The 16,000-nt window shown below is 27.4% G+C and overlaps 1 protein-coding gene across 1 annotated transcript; it reads left to right on the forward strand.

Annotated features, from left to right (window-relative positions):
• The first annotated feature begins 1,152 nt into the window (after positions 1-1,152).
• On the forward strand, positions 1,153-15,456 carry LOC145184736 (transmembrane 9 superfamily member 4-like). The gene is made up of 23 exons (XM_090077274.1): positions 1,153-1,462; positions 1,612-1,720; positions 2,220-2,319; positions 2,483-2,526; positions 3,574-3,686; positions 3,933-3,984; positions 4,062-4,106; positions 4,434-4,492; positions 6,531-6,572; positions 6,787-6,866; positions 9,099-9,139; positions 9,231-9,342; positions 10,803-10,873; positions 11,073-11,205; positions 11,444-11,525; positions 11,959-12,034; positions 12,250-12,333; positions 13,901-13,996; positions 14,129-14,208; positions 14,327-14,390; positions 14,479-14,598; positions 14,709-14,798; positions 14,952-15,456. Exons 2-23 carry the CDS (start codon positions 1,613-1,615, stop codon positions 15,099-15,101), a joined length of 1,842 nt encoding a protein of 613 aa, XP_089933400.1. The 5' UTR covers positions 1,153-1,462; position 1,612; the 3' UTR covers positions 15,102-15,456.
• The last annotated feature ends 544 nt before the right edge of the window (positions 15,457-16,000 follow it).

Raw genomic sequence — 16,000 nt, forward strand, 5'->3', positions numbered from 1 at the left:
AATTTAATTTTTTGTCAAACAGTACGAAATCTGTAATATCTTTTTAAAAGTGTCCTAATGTGCCCCCCTCTCCCCTAAAAATTGTATGGGTACGTCTAAAGTCAACACAATATTCATGAGTCAATAATCTTAATAAATACAATATTTTTTAGTTAATAGTATTAGTAAGTTGTTTGTTTTAAGACTTTCTTTTATTCCAAACTGCGAAACGTTTTTAAGCTTCTATTTCTGTATAATATAACGTAACACTTGATAACATTTTGGCTATACTATCTACATTTTATATTACGCTAAAGTTTGATGACATAAAATTTTAATACGACAAATGAAAATTGATCTAAATAAAAACTAGAACTAAAATTATTTTAACATGAACTGAATAAAAGCTAGAACTAAAGTTATTTAGTAAAATCTTTGCCACTAAACTGAGTAAAAACTGGAACTATGACTATTTTCTGCTCGAAAATATCACTGAACGCGTTTGTGCTTAATGGAGTTCTCTAATTGAGTATTACTGATTCAGTACTGGATTATAGACATAAAATTCAAACGCTTTCTTACGTCATTGTCTCGCGTCTTTTTTCTTTTCTTTTTTTTTTCAAATTTGAATTTTTACTTCTTTCGAAAGACAGCTATAGATCAAATTCGTCAATTTTTATTTTTTCTGTTTTCGACCATGTTTTTTTAAAAAAGTTTTGTAAAATTTTAAAAAACTTTCTAAATAGTAATAAAACTTTTATATGTAAAATGATGTAAATTTTGACCGGCCCATAGCTTGAAGGAAAAATAGCAATCTTGCCCCAGACGAGAAAATTTACTTCATGCCTGTTCTACATTATACTTTAATCTCATAACGAAGCAGATAAATTACATTTAGTTTCATAATTCTTTGATTTTACAATGGTGATAGTGATTTTACAGTATTAGTAAATTTTTATCTGAGCTTTTATGAAATTTGTAAATTCAAAATGTGGCAAATATATTCCTTTGACATTCGTAAAGCATATAAGTTACATTTTAATTCATCTGAAGACCCTAAGGAAATTTAGCAAGAATCATGATTAATCGAAATTGTTAACATGGTTGACAGGAAAAAAACGAAGAGCTAAAAGAAGCTCCAAAATTAATAGTTTGTGGGTCACGTGATTCTCCGGTTGCGGAGAGAAATGCCACGGCTTCACAGAGAAGCTGTTTGTTTTTTAAAATTGATATATTTAATTGCGTCTAATATATTAATTTTAAATATCGTTAAATATACTGAATATAGCATTTTGCATTTTAAAATCCTAAATACAGCTAATCGTTCTGAAAAAACTGCATGTACAAGACCAAAATTGGTTTCTTTATGATACATCCTAAATTGTTTCTATATGATAGGAAAATCGTTAACCAAGTTAAGATCAGCAGTACTATTGTCAATATCACTAAGAGTTTACACTACTTCATGCAAAAATTTATGAAGGTCTATACGTATAACTTATGTAAAATCTATTTGCTAATATATTTTGTACACTCACTTTGTCTAACACTCCACTCGTCAAGTGAAAAAAATCTACACCCTTGTGTCAATATAACTTGCATGTAAAAATAAAAATATTTTAAAATTTTTAGTATGTTTCAAAAACTAATCTTTCTTTTAACTTTGGCTGATGTGTCTGCTTTTTATGTACCTGGAGTTGCACCACATGAGTTTAAAGAAGGGGACCTAGTTGAAATAAAGGTTTGTGCTACATAATCTTATATTTCTGTTAATTTTTTTTCTTTCTTTGGTCATCAGTGATTGCTTTTGTAAACAAGTGAGGTTTTTAAAATTTTAATTAAAGCAGTGTTCTGACTTAGATTAAATATAGTCATAATTGAAATTAAACATGGAAGCCTAAATAAATACTATAGCAGGAATTAAATTAAAATATGTTTAAAGGTTATTAGCTGCTCATATATCAAGTTATATTTGTTTGCTAACTAATCACTCCTGTATAAGTTTTTGTTATTCCTAGCACTAACAGTGTTTTTAGCAAGCGTTAGCATAATGACCATTACTGCATAAAAAGAGTAAGGTAAAAAATAGATGAAACTTCTAAGAGGAAGCAATCTGAATGTTACAGTTATACTTAAATTTACCATTTTAACAGGCAAGTTAAATGGGTACAAAAGTTCTGGGCTCAGGCATTGATATCTAAGTAAATATTGGAATTTTTTTTTTTAATGATTTGTTTTAGGCAGTAAAGATGACAAGTGTTAAAACTCAAATACCATATGATTATTATACACTTCCATTTTGTGAACCTGAATCCAAAAGCTATGTTATAGAAAATCTAGGTAATTTTTCTGTTTAATACTAAATTTCTAAAAAAGTTTAATTTAAAGAGTTATGTTTTGAGTTTACTTAATTGGGTAGCATTTTATCATTCCATTAAGTCAGTGAGTGAGAAAAATTGAAAAATTGTTCAAATTGAATGTTCATGCTTAATTTTTCATTTAGGTGAGATTCTGCGTGGAGATCGGATTGTCAACACTCCTTACCAGGTTTAAAAGACATCTTGATCTGTTTTTGTTTGTGGATTTGATTTTTTAGATAAATAAAAATCAATTTTTAAACAATAATCTTCTTGTAAACCATCTCATTAAAAAAATTCAGTTCACAAGAATAAATCTTTTTTGGGGGGACTTGTAGCAATATGGTAGGTTTCTGACATTCTTAAAACATCACAACTTTTCTGATTTACCAATCACAACTATTGGTAATATTGGTAAAGCTTGGTAGATCTTCCCATCTTCAATATAAATATCCTAAAGACTTTACTTGGAGCAAGTTGTTAACAGCAATGTGTATATACCTTTTACTATTTTTCCATGTTGATAATGTGGTCTCCTTCAAAAATACCACATCTTTTGATGCTCTTAGTGTCACATCTTTATACTCTTAGTGTCACTGGGCCTGACGAGATTTTAATAGTAAAATATTTTAAAAGAAAACAACATCAGAGTTTTTATTTACTACTATGCAATTGATCAAATTAAATTGAGTTTAAATAAAAGTCTTCTAATTTAGTTTAAACATTTTTTTATGACTCTGAAAAGGTGAGTTTAATTTACGGAAAGTTCAACTTCTTCAAAAGACAGAAACAAATGGTTTGAATTAAAGAAAATTTGAGTTATAGAACTTCTAGTATATAAGTTAATTTATAATTTAAAAAATATTTGGCTTTCTCTATGCAAAGAGAAAGAACAATATGTAGTGCAAAGTGTAATATACAATTAATGAGTAAATTTTTTAAAATCTCTTTTTTCTCAATAGTTTTGTGAGGATTATACCTTCTATGAGCATATGTTAGATTTGTGGACAAAACAGTACCAACCCATTTTTCTATATTCCTATTTCTCCATTTATGCATTTACACATTAATTTAGGAGAAGTTCAATACTGCTTTTAAAGCTGTAGATAATCTTAAAACTAATTAAAAGTGAAAAAGATTATTATGAATATATTTTAAGATACTTATGGGATAAGTTTACAAAAATTAATCCATTCAATATTTTGAAATCAATTTCTTTCTTTAAATTTATCTTTAGTTGACAATAAATAAACCTTCTACATGTACGACTGTTTGCACCAAAAAGACAATCACAGAGAAGCAATCAAATCTCATAAGAGAAAGAATTGAAGACGATTATTTAGTTCACATGTAAGAATTTTATAGCTTGCTAACAATATTAACACGCAATTCTTTTTGAACCAAGTTGATAAATTCTGATTACTAACAATGTTATTGGGCTCTTTGTAAGTTATCTAAAAAATATAATTATGAGTTTAGTTTTTAGCATTTTGCTGCCTTGGTTTTAATTAAAAAAAAAAGAGAGAAAAAGATATGCATAGTTTTTCCACTGTTTTTTATTCAGTTTAAAATTAGTTTTGCTTCATTTTTTAATAGGATTATTGACAATTTACCTGCTGCTGCAAAATATGTGTTTGCTGATGGAAAGGTCAGGCAGTTAAATTGCTTAGTTTTTTATTTGAAATGAAGGTTCACATTTTTAAAACCATTTTTTTCCTTATTTAGATTCAATTTGTTCATGGTTGGAGACTAGGAAAATTGATGAATGCTGTAATTTTGTTTTTATTTTGTTTTGAATCTAGAAATCACAATCAGAAAGTGTAGTAATTATAATGAACTTTATAAACTTCCTAAACTCCTTCTCAAAAAGTATTCTCCAACATTTTTGATATAATATTAAATTTTTAAAACCTTCATAAAACCAAAGTTAAAAACCAACATTAGTATGTTTTATAAAATGCTGCAAGGTTTTGGTAATAATTTTAAAAGTAATATTAGCTCAATAAAAAAAAAATAGTAAACTAATAGTTTTTATAATTTTTAAAAACAAGAAGTGTAGCATTCTTATGTTAATTTTAGAATTTTTTTTTTATTTAGGATGTTTACTTAAACAACCATTTAAAGATTGTGATTAGCTATAATAAAGATGAGGAAAAGTATGTATTTTATATCCTAATATCACTATTATTATATGATAATATTGGATAGTAGTTTATTGGTGATCAGATATTATTTTGGACTCTGGGTTTAGTGTTTATGAATTCTTTAAAAATAAGATACCTAATAGGTGATATATTTCAAAGAATGAGTTGTATTTAGCCAAGAAAATGCATGAACTTAAAGACTCCATTTTGACAGAAGGTTTAAATATATACCTTTCATTAGCTAGGATGACCAAATATGAGCCAAAAAAACTTTTTAAAAGCCTGTAGCTTGTGAGAGCCACCATAGCAAAACATCACTGTCATCATTAATAACCAGAACCTATTCATTTACTGATTTGGTATTCCTTATATTGCTGATAATCTTTTCATCATTTATAGTGGTAATAGACAATTCATTTCATTCAGAATTGATTCATTTGATGATTGATTTACAACTATTTCATTCTACAAATGATTTGTGATCATTTGACTAATTTGTAATCAACTCATTTGATGACTTATTCACAATAGCTTGATGACGATTCACAACGTAATTTAATTTAGTTCCTTTATACACTGTTCCTTTGTACATCAACCAGGAATGTCATAGTTATTTTAGCAGCAGAAGTTAAATGTAATCAGTTGTTCTTACCTTAAACATTTGTCTAACACTTAAGAGTGTTATAATCCTGATCTTCCTATTTCAATTCAAATATTACATCATTTAGTTTCATTTGAGTTTGGGTATGGGTATGGAGAATTTTATTTAATGATAACGATAGCATTCAAGTCTACATTGCAACCAAATGCTCAAAACCCAGGTATGATGTTTTCTGCTGTGAATGGTTGATCCCATGCTTTTTTGAAATAGCTACAGAATTTAGATTTGTCCACTGTTGCTACTAGATAAGTACTCATTGGCTCTTTTTTTCTGCTCAACTGCTACTGTTAATAATTTTAATGAGTTGTGAGAATCATGACCATCAAGGGAATTTATGATCTATTATTACCAATCTGTGGTAAAAAAGTAATATTTCCAGTGTTGAACAAATCAATCTTGTAGTTTTTCCTTTAGGAAAAAAAGTGGCATTACTGTACAACCAGCAGCATTTACAGCAGCTATAGCTGTAATAGTTTCATGCTTCCCAGATGTATGGGATTGAAGTTTTGTACCATTTGCTAGCTTGAAATACAATTGAAGACCAGAAAACATGTAAAAATTTTGTTCAACTTTTTGAACTGAGTGATGAACAGTAGAAGTTCCTTCTGCCTCTTTTAAAACAATTTTTTTACAGGCTGTTTGAAAAAATGCTACCATTTCTCAGATGGAATAGAATGCCTGAATTTTACTTTATACTTTTCATACAGTTGCATGACACTGTGTAAATTATTTTTTTTCTAAATCAATGCTTAGATTTGCTATTTTTGTGACATAGTGCATTAATTTGGTTTCTAGTGGTTTGGTTTTGGATGAGGTCCTAGTCCTGGTATAAATTTATCAGACCAGAAGTGTGGAAACACCTTAAACAAATTTTTTCCAAATATGGCCCTAGAAGCTTAAAGCTAGGATCATATTAAAAGCAGTTGCTCTTTGAAAATATTACCCATTTTGTACAGTAGAAATTGTTATTTTAAAATTTTTGTGTATAAGATGATATTTTCTTGTTAATATTTTTTGTTTTATTTTCAAAGAAAAATGTGCAACACCCATATGGATTTGCTTGCTAGTTGTTTTGTACACGGGCCCATTTTTATTTGTTTTCACAATTTTACTTATATTTGGCTAGAAATTTAAAAAAAAAAAAAAGTCTTATTAACATTATTATAAAAATATTGTCTGATCTGTGACTCATAATGAACCTAAGTGGGTTTATTTAGTTACTATCAACTTTTGAGTGCATTAATTCTTATTTTTAATTGTGTGTTCACAAAAAGATTCATAGGTATGATTTAGAACAGCTATTGAATTTTCTTCCATTATTTTAATATAACTTATGATGTTTGCTGATTTCCGTTTTATTTTTGTTATTTATGAATTTAATTATTTTAGAAAAATTTTTCGTATTGTTGGTTTTGAAGTTTATCCAAACAGGTAAGGTTTTGTAAAAGTATAATACTAGGCAATCTAGATAATTGTCACAAACAATAATACATCAGGCAAAATAAATTTCATTTTTATTTGTAAGGTTTTTTACATTTACATAACTTAATACACATTAATGTGATCACTGTTTAAGTGATCTTTTTTGTTTTAGTTTTTGGTCAGGAAAAATAAATCATCAAAAATATATATAATTACATTGCAGCATAGCCAATGTTAAAGTTGGTGAAAACAATCAGTGTACTTTGCCAGCTTCTTTGGAACCACTTAAATTGAATAAAAATGGTATGTTAAATATTTTTCAAATAATTTCAAACAAAAAACTGAATTACAGCAAAATAGTCTAGTTAATTTTATAGTTGAGTTTTTTAAATTATTCTAGTTGAACTCAAAATTGATTAACTTATTTGTGAACAGTACAATATTTGCTATACATTAGAGGTAAAAGTTATTTTAAATTAACTCAACCCATTTTACAAAGCAAATAGTTGTGGATTTAACATACATGTTTTCATTAAAACAATTAAATTTTGTTGAAGTGTAAGAAATTTGAGTTCGTAACACTTAATTCAAGATAACCCAGTAAGAAATATTTTGGTATATAATACTTAGGTCAATAGAGAAGTTTATAGAGCTTCATCTATAAAGATACAATGAGACAGGAAATACTTAAATATTTATATATCATTTTAAACTGTGTTTAATTATGAACATTTTAAGTACTTGTTGAAATATTTTGAATGTTTATTAACCCTTTTCCCGTTTGTGTTGCACATTTGCAACAAATGATTTGCTGATAAATGTTTTGGTTGTAAAGCTTATCCACAACATTAGGTGTTTTGAAATATGTATTTCATATCTTTCATTTTTTATTTTGACGAAAATTAACCACAATTACATTTTCATTTGAATAATGGCAGCTCAAGAGAAGTTTTACCTTTGGTAGTTTGATCATAATGTGCCAGATAAAGGGTTAAAAAAGTTATTAAATTTTATATACGATTAAGAGAAAAAATTTAAAAATGGAAAAATTTGAATATCGAGCATATATTAAAACCTGTACTCTACTTGGAGTTTCAGCACAAGACATAATCAATGAATTGGTTTTAGTTCATGGTGACCAAGCTCCAAAATATAGTACAATTGCCAAGTGGGCTACTTTATTTAAAGATGGTAGAGAGAGTCTTGAAGATGATCCTTGCTCAGGGCACCCTCAAACCACATATACAGCTGAGAATATTGAACGTGTGCGAGCCATTTTTGAAGAAAATCTGCATGCAACACATGATATAATTGAAGCCCTGACATAGATTAATTGTTTTACAATCAACGAAATCATTCACAACGCACTTAAAAAAAAAAATTAACATCATGTTGGATACCCCACAAGTTAAGCAATCAAATTCGCAAGAATAGAGTTGAGATATGTAAGGAAAATTTAGCCCTTTTCAGAAATAACCTATGGAGACTGATATTATTACAGGGGATGATTTGTGGTTTTACTTGAGACAAGTTGGACACAAGTCGGCTAATGCTAGTTAGGTCAGTGAAGGTGAAAGTCCAAGAACTATAGTAAGATGCGATAGGTTTAAGCCGAAAAACATGTTCTACATCTTCTTCAAAACAACAGGTGTTGTTTATTTGGTTTATGTTAAAAAGGGAGACACTATTACTAGCGAATATTATATAAAAAATTGTTTGAAACCTCTTATATGCAAAGTAAATAAGAAAAGACCTAAAACAGGCACTCAAAGTTTTAAACTTCTCCATGATAACGCTCAACCCCATGTGACTCAAACCATCACAAATTGTCTAAACCAAGCTGGAATTACAAAAATTGGCCACCTACCATACTCACCAGATTTAGCTCCATCCAATTATTGGCTATTCGGCTTAATAAAAAAAAATCTTGATGATGATACTGATGTTGAAAGTCAAAAAACTCGCATAACGAAGCAACTTCAAAGTATACCTAAAGAAGAATATAAAAAAATGTTTGACAAATGGCTTGAAAGGATGCAACTTTGTATAGATAACGATGGATATTATTTTGAACATTTAATAAAATTAAATTTAAAAAAACTCTTCTTTTTTTTTTTTATAGGGGAGTTTTACGAACTATATATGGGGAAAAAAGAACTAGTTTTATAGAAAAACTAGTTCTTTTTTCCCCATTTATTTAATAAGTTTTAATTGTCAAATGTCAAAGAGCAGTTAAGAAATGGTTGTAGTTGTCATAGTGATTAAAATATTTATCATACATTGTATTTGCTAACTGCTAAATCTATTTTAGAAAGTTAACATTTTATAAGTGGTTTTAACGGTTTAACGTTTTTTACTGGCTAGGTATCAACATTTACTGTACCATATCTTTCATTTTAGTTTGTTAAATTACCTTACAACATATTATCACTAAAATACAACATAATGCAACAATTTTTGTTGTGAAAAAATATGAGAAAAATGATTCAGGAAAATTTTTGTGTTAACGTTTAAAAATGTTTGCATCTTTTCTAGGAGCAACTGATGTACAATTCACATACGAATTAGCTTGGGTTGTAAGTACATATTTATATTGTATAATTGTTGCTTTATACATGTGAAAATCTTTTGTAATGTTTTACTGTTTGTTTCAATTTGACTGTTTAGGCAAGTGATGTGCACTGGGCTTCTCGTTGGGACATTTATCTTCAATCAAGAAATGTTCAAATTCATTGGTTTGCAATCATCAATTCTATTGTTATTGTTATGTTTCTTTCTGGTAAGTGTGTTTTAGAATCAATGCTCAAACTCAAAACTATAAAATTATGTGCTTTAATAGTGCTATTACCGTTCAGTTTTTAAAAATTGATAACATAATTTACTGATTTATACTTTAAAACATCATTCAATCTGAAAGTCCTCCAAAGAAGATTTACATATTTATAGGATTATAAGATAAGATTAAAAGTTATAAATGTGTATTATACATATAAGATTTAAAAGAGTTGTTAAAACATAAAGTTATAAAAAGAAAAATTTCATAAATTTTTATGTAGCTAAACATTCAAGATTTTTTCTCCTATTCCAATTGATAAAAATATTGTCATCTTTACTAAAATTTAAGTTAATCAGAGTTACAAAAAAGTCAGAAATAACATCTATGTGGCTACAGTACTTCTTTTTATTAGCATACATCTTTATATAATGATATAATTGAGAATTGCTTAGGCACATAGGAAATATGAGATGATAAATAAGGCAGTCTGTAACCTTGCTATTGAAACTCTATTTTACTAAAAAAAAGCTGTTGGTGGCCTGTTTTACATTACATTCAGTATTATCTCTTTCAACAGTTCTCAGTAAGCATGGAAGTTACTTCTGTTTTTTTACAATCAAACTCAAAAAGTTGGTTTTCAGTTTTCAGGTTTTTAAAATACAATTATTTTTAAACCCAATTAAAACCAAGTTATCAGAAGTTTATTTAGAAGTATTTTTTTTAAATTTGGAATCAGGTATTAAAAAAGAAGGAAAATAAGAAACTGATGTCTTTGACAAACAAATTAAATTCATTCTTTAAATTAAAATTTCCTTGTAACAATTATTTAAAATGAGGTGTTAAATTCAAGAAAACTGCTAAATTCCAAAAAAAAATCAATTTACCAAAGTTAAAAAAATTATTTACAAAGTTATGTAATTTTGAATTGTTTCATGTAAAATTGCGAAAAATTAATATTTTTTGTTCACTTTTAATGGTTTTAGGCATTTTGGAATGAAACAGAAATGAAGGCATGCATGCTTACTATTTAATTTTATTGGTTTTTTGTGGAAGTGGTAAAAATTATTTCAGAGATCCTTAACCTGTTGGAATTAACTTAAAAAAAAAAAGTTTAAAATTCTGATTCTTGTTAAAACTGAATGGTAGTCAAGAAGTTATTTTTGATTACCTGATTTCTACTGAACTGAATTTTCTGATCCTACTGAACTATATAATTAGTAATGAGCTGACAATAAGTTTTTAATGACATGTTATGAATGGTAAATTTGAAAAGTACAAATTTGTTATGCAACTTTGCACTTAGGATAAATATTCTTTTTAAAAACAACTGCTGCTATTTAAAAAACCTTTAATTTTACTTTTTGCCAGACAAAAAAAATTGAGAATATTAATATTAAACAATAGGTTAAAACTATTGTTTATAGATTTAATATATTTTTTGAACAATTTGTTGTTTTATTCAGGTATACTTGCAATGATCATGATTCGAACCTTGAGGAGAGACATAGCAAATTATAATAAAGATGATGATATTGTATGTAAAATAACTTAAATATGTTAATCTAAATGTCTATAAACTCATGTGTTGTAAAGTAAATAAAAATCAGGGAAAAAATTGCCATCTTTAAAAAAGAAATAATTGAATTTTCTCTAATTAACTTACTACATGTTTATTAATGATGTTCTCAACTGATTCAATAAAATCTTAACCTGTATTAGTACTTCCTTAACAGGAAGAAACATTAGAGGAAACTGGATGGAAATTAGTCCATGGAGATGTATTTCGCCCTCCAAGATACCCCATGCTTCTCTCTGCACTAGTTGGCTCTGGAGTTCAGCTTTTCTGTATGATCCTTATTACGATTGGTAAGTTCTTTTAGCTTCATGTTTCTTTTACAAAGTTGACTTTTGGGTTTAGATTTTATTTCTGTTTACAGTGGTGTTTTTTCTCAAAAATGCTTTTTTGAATCTATCCTATTGTTTGTTATGTCAAATAAGTGAAAATGAGATTATGGTTGATTTATTTTTACTGAAAATCAAACAAAACTGAAAGATAGCTATAACCTTTATGCACAAGATTTCTCAAAAGGTTTTTTTTTTTTAGTATTTGCCATGTTGGGAGTTCTGTCTCCTGCAAGTCAAGGAAGTTTAATGAGTGCTATAATTTTCCTCTATGTCTTTATGGGGTAAGGCTTTTAGTCTTTGAAATCCTTCTTATATCAAGAAATTGTTACAATTAGCTTTTTAATGCAGTGATTTATTAGAAAAGTTTTATAATAGTCATTATTATTTAAAAAAAGAAAAAAATTTATTTGGATTTCAAAAAACAGAGAGTTAAAAGCTAAGCTGAAAAATCATTTATGACTTTTTAAATTATTTTGTTTTGGCTTAAATTCATAGATACCCCTTTTTTTTTTTTTTACTATTTTCTTTTTAAAAGTCTAACAGAAAATTGTATTTGATTGTTAGTACTATCAATTTCTTTTAAGAGGTACTTAGTGATTGTGTCAGCTTTCAGGATATTATTTTTTAAGTATGTAATAAAAGATTTGCAAGTTGAAACTTTTTATTTAAATAGTAAATTCATCACTGCATTGTAAAACATTTCTTCTACTCTAGTGTTGTTGCGGGTTATTACTCTGGAAGATTATATAAGACACTCAAAGGAACTCAATGGAAACGAGCAGCACTTACAGTAACCTTCTAAAATTCTATAAAGCTTTTTAAATTTTTGTTACTCTTTTTATTGTCTCTTGTTAAATTCTAAAAAAGCTAAAAATGAAAAAAAAAACAAAAAAACTAAAGTATATTTTTAATGCTTCTTGAGTTTTTTATTGTATAGAATAAAAAAATTGATGAACATCTTTAATCATTTTTTTCTGGAGACCTTTTATCTATTTTACACTTTAGACAGGACTCTTTTACCCTGGCTTTGTGTGTGGAATATCGTTTTTTTTAAATTTGTTTCTTTGGGCAAAGAATTCTTCAGGAGCTGTAAGTCTAAATAATAAACTATAATTTAATGTTTATTATAATTATTTTTGTTAATATTACAGTTATAATTATGATAACATGATTTTATTTTTGTTATTATTACTAGAATTGTTGTTGTTATTTAGTTATTTATGTTATTATTATTAAAATTATTGTTGTTGTTATTTTTGTTGTAATGGGTGGTTACCAAAAGTCTGGACTGGTTTTTAAGGGCAATTACTCCCTCAGTTTTTAAGCTAGAGATCAAATAAAAATATTATTAAATAGAGTTTTTAGTTCTTTACTTCAATTAAATTTGTCTTCAACCAGTACGTTTCTTCATATTTGGCTGATTCTAAAACAAGTTGACCCAAAAAGTGACCCAAAGGTCAAGGTCAATTTTTTTCAGACAAAGCTTTATTCTAGTTTGTAGTTGCTTCACATCTCACCAGTTACCCTCATACACTTTGCCTTTCAAAAAGGTTTTTGATTGGGCGACACTCCAACACGGCTGGCAGATTGTCAAATTAATAAAGATGATCAATGGTGATCTTGATTCACTCTTTCTAGCTCTCTTGTTGATCAGGTATAGCACATTTCATATAGGTTTTGATGTCAGTGTACTTGACAAGAGTTTTAATGATATGTGAATAAGTGCAACCAAATTTTTGATCCGCTTGCCTAATTGAAACCCAGTAATTGTGGTCAAGCATGGTTTTCAGATAGTTAATGACCTTTGGGGTCATGATTTTGGCCACACGACCACTTCCTTACACTCTTTTGTGTCCAGATTGCTCTTAGTATGTTCAATTATATCATACATAGTGTTTCTTGGAATTTGTTCAGCATTGAAGTGATCTACAGTGAACTTTTTATCTTGCAATTTATTATTCAAAAAGATCGTAAATCTGTATTATTATCTTTTTTACTTGAACACAATTTTTTCTTAATTTTTAGTAATTATACAAAAAACAAGTAAATTTATTTATAGAGAATTAAATGAGCTTTAAAATGGATATAAGCATGGAAAAAAATAGTTTAGCTTGTGGTATTTAAAAGTCAGTCCGGATTTTTAGTAACCACCCGTTATTATTATTATTACTATTGTTGTTGTTGTTGTTGTTGTTGGTGTTGTTGTTGTTGTTGTTGTTGTTATTATTATTATCATTATTATTATTATTATTATTATTATTATTATTATTATTATTATTATTATTATTATTATTATTATTATTATTATTATTATTATTATTATTATTATTATTATTATTATTATTATTATTATTATTATTATTATTGTTATTATTATTATTATTATTATTGTTATTATTATTATTATTGTTATTATTATTATTATTATTATTATTATTATTATTATTATTATTATTATTATTATTATTATTATTATTATTATTATTATTATTATTATTATTATTATTATTATTATTATTATTACTACTACTAACTACTAACTACTACTACTAGTTATTATTATTATTATTATTATTTATTATTATTAATACTACTATTATTGTTTATACTACTACTACTACATTTCACTTTAGTTTATTATTATTTCTTGGGTTAGGTTCCCTTTACAACCATGTTAGCTTTGTTTTGTTTATGGTTCGGTATTTCGATTCCTCTTGTATTTCTCGGGTATTTCTTTGGATACAGAAAAGCGGTGAGTTTTAATCAAGATGTTGCAGCAAATATTACTCAATTTAAATGTTGCGCAATTTAAAGAAGATATAACTTCATTTTACAAACTAATTTGAAAGAATATATAGCTTCATTTTTTTAAAATTAATTTTAGCCTTTTGCGCAGCCTGTACGAACTAACCAAATACCACGCCAAGTCCCAGATCAAATGTGGTATATGCATCCTTTCTTCGGGTACGAAGTATATTTAGATTCTTAACAAATTATCATTTATAAATTTTGTTTTTGTGTTTCTTTATTTGTATTATAAAGGTACCATTTAATGGTATTACATTTTTAAATCCTTTTTCAGGATGCTTGTCGCAGGTGTTCTACCTTTTGGTGCAGTATTCATTGAATTGTTTTTCATACTATCAGTAGGTTCAAGTTTTTCGCACTGGGTAAAAAATAAAAGTAAATTATAGCATAGCACACAACGACCTCATGGTGTTTCTTTTTTTGTAGGCCTTATGGGATAATCAGTTCTACTATCTCTTCGGATTTTTGTTTTTGGTATTTGTTATTCTCTGCTTCTGTTGCTCAGAGATTGCTATAGTGATGATATATTTTCAGCTTTGCGAAGAGGTAAAAAAGCGAGAGGAGTTTTTTTTAGACTTCATGATTCACTATTATTTCTTTTGATGCGCTAAACAATAAACAAGGTAGAAAATATAAATCTTAAACACCTTTTTTAGAACTACTATTGGTGGTGGAGGTCATTTTTCATGTCTGGCTCTTGTGCTCTCTACGTATTTTTGTATTTTGTATATTATTTCTGGACCAAGGTACATTTTTATTTATTTATTTTGAAGTAAATTAAATCAATATTTTTTATTTTTTGTAAAGATTTATTTTTCAGTTTTTAGATATTAATTTTACAATTGCTCTTTGCAATTTAGTAAATTGTTATAAATACTTTCATTTATCGTTTCTTACAGCTTGAAATCGTTAACTTCGTATCTGGTCTGATGTATTTTGGATACTCTATCGTTATTGCTTTTTCGTTCTGGATAATTACAGGAACTGTAGGCTTTTTTGCGACATATTTCTTTATAAAAAACATTTACAGCTCTGTTAAAATTGATTAACTGTTGTACCTTGGTTTATAATATTTTTTATTTTTTACATTTGCTAGTTTTATTCGTAATTTTATTTTTGTGCAGCGCTCACCCTGGTTAAGTTTTTTTTTTTGTATTTGTGACTATCAAAACGTTTGCACTCCTTTTTTTGTGCTCATTATGCCAACCGATTTACGTTTTTTGTTTGTTTGATTTTTCGTTTGTTTTTTTTTTGTTAATTTTTTTACTCTGATTTTAAACACCTAACGTAAATCTGATCCAAAAGTGCTATATATTTATATGGAATAGTCTATTTATATTGGTGAATTATGTTTTCCTGTTTCTTGATTGAAACATGAAGGTTACCTTCATTTTTTTTCTGCAATAATAGTTTTTACTTTCGTTCTTGTTTAAGCATGAAGAATGCAGAATCTAACGCTAAGCATTTTTATGAAGATTCTCTTACTAGTTTGAAATCAGTTTGTAATTATTAAATGTTAAAATTTGCTTAGTCTTTCTTAATTCTGTTCGCAAAACGGATTTTTCAGTTAGCGCCTCTATTGATGAATTTATAAGAATAATACCAATCTTTTTCACCAGTCATGCCAATTAAATTATCTTTGAAGTGCGCTACAGTATACATCGTTATAGGAATGTCATTTTAAACACCGTCTCATTTGTTAGAAATTTAGCTGACCTATCTTTAAGTCGTCTAAATTTTTCACGGGTTTGCTCTTGATTGGTGATCTTTTAAAGTAGCTTATTCCAACAAACGTTAGATACTTATTTGTCGTATCACTGTAAAACTGAAATAATTTTAAATATCCCTATAGTAAAGTACCCACGACAATAATCCACTCACACAAGGTCACCGTAAAGCCGAGGATAGTCTACAAGTCTTGTCGAATAACTAGTTTAAAAGCATCTTT

Source organism: Hydra viridissima, unplaced genomic scaffold (assembly GCF_058129835.1).
Source record: "Hydra viridissima isolate aposymbiotic clone 2 unplaced genomic scaffold, HvirCarnegie_v1 scaffold_2, whole genome shotgun sequence".
Classification (NCBI taxonomy): domain Eukaryota; kingdom Metazoa; phylum Cnidaria; class Hydrozoa; order Anthoathecata; family Hydridae; genus Hydra; species Hydra viridissima.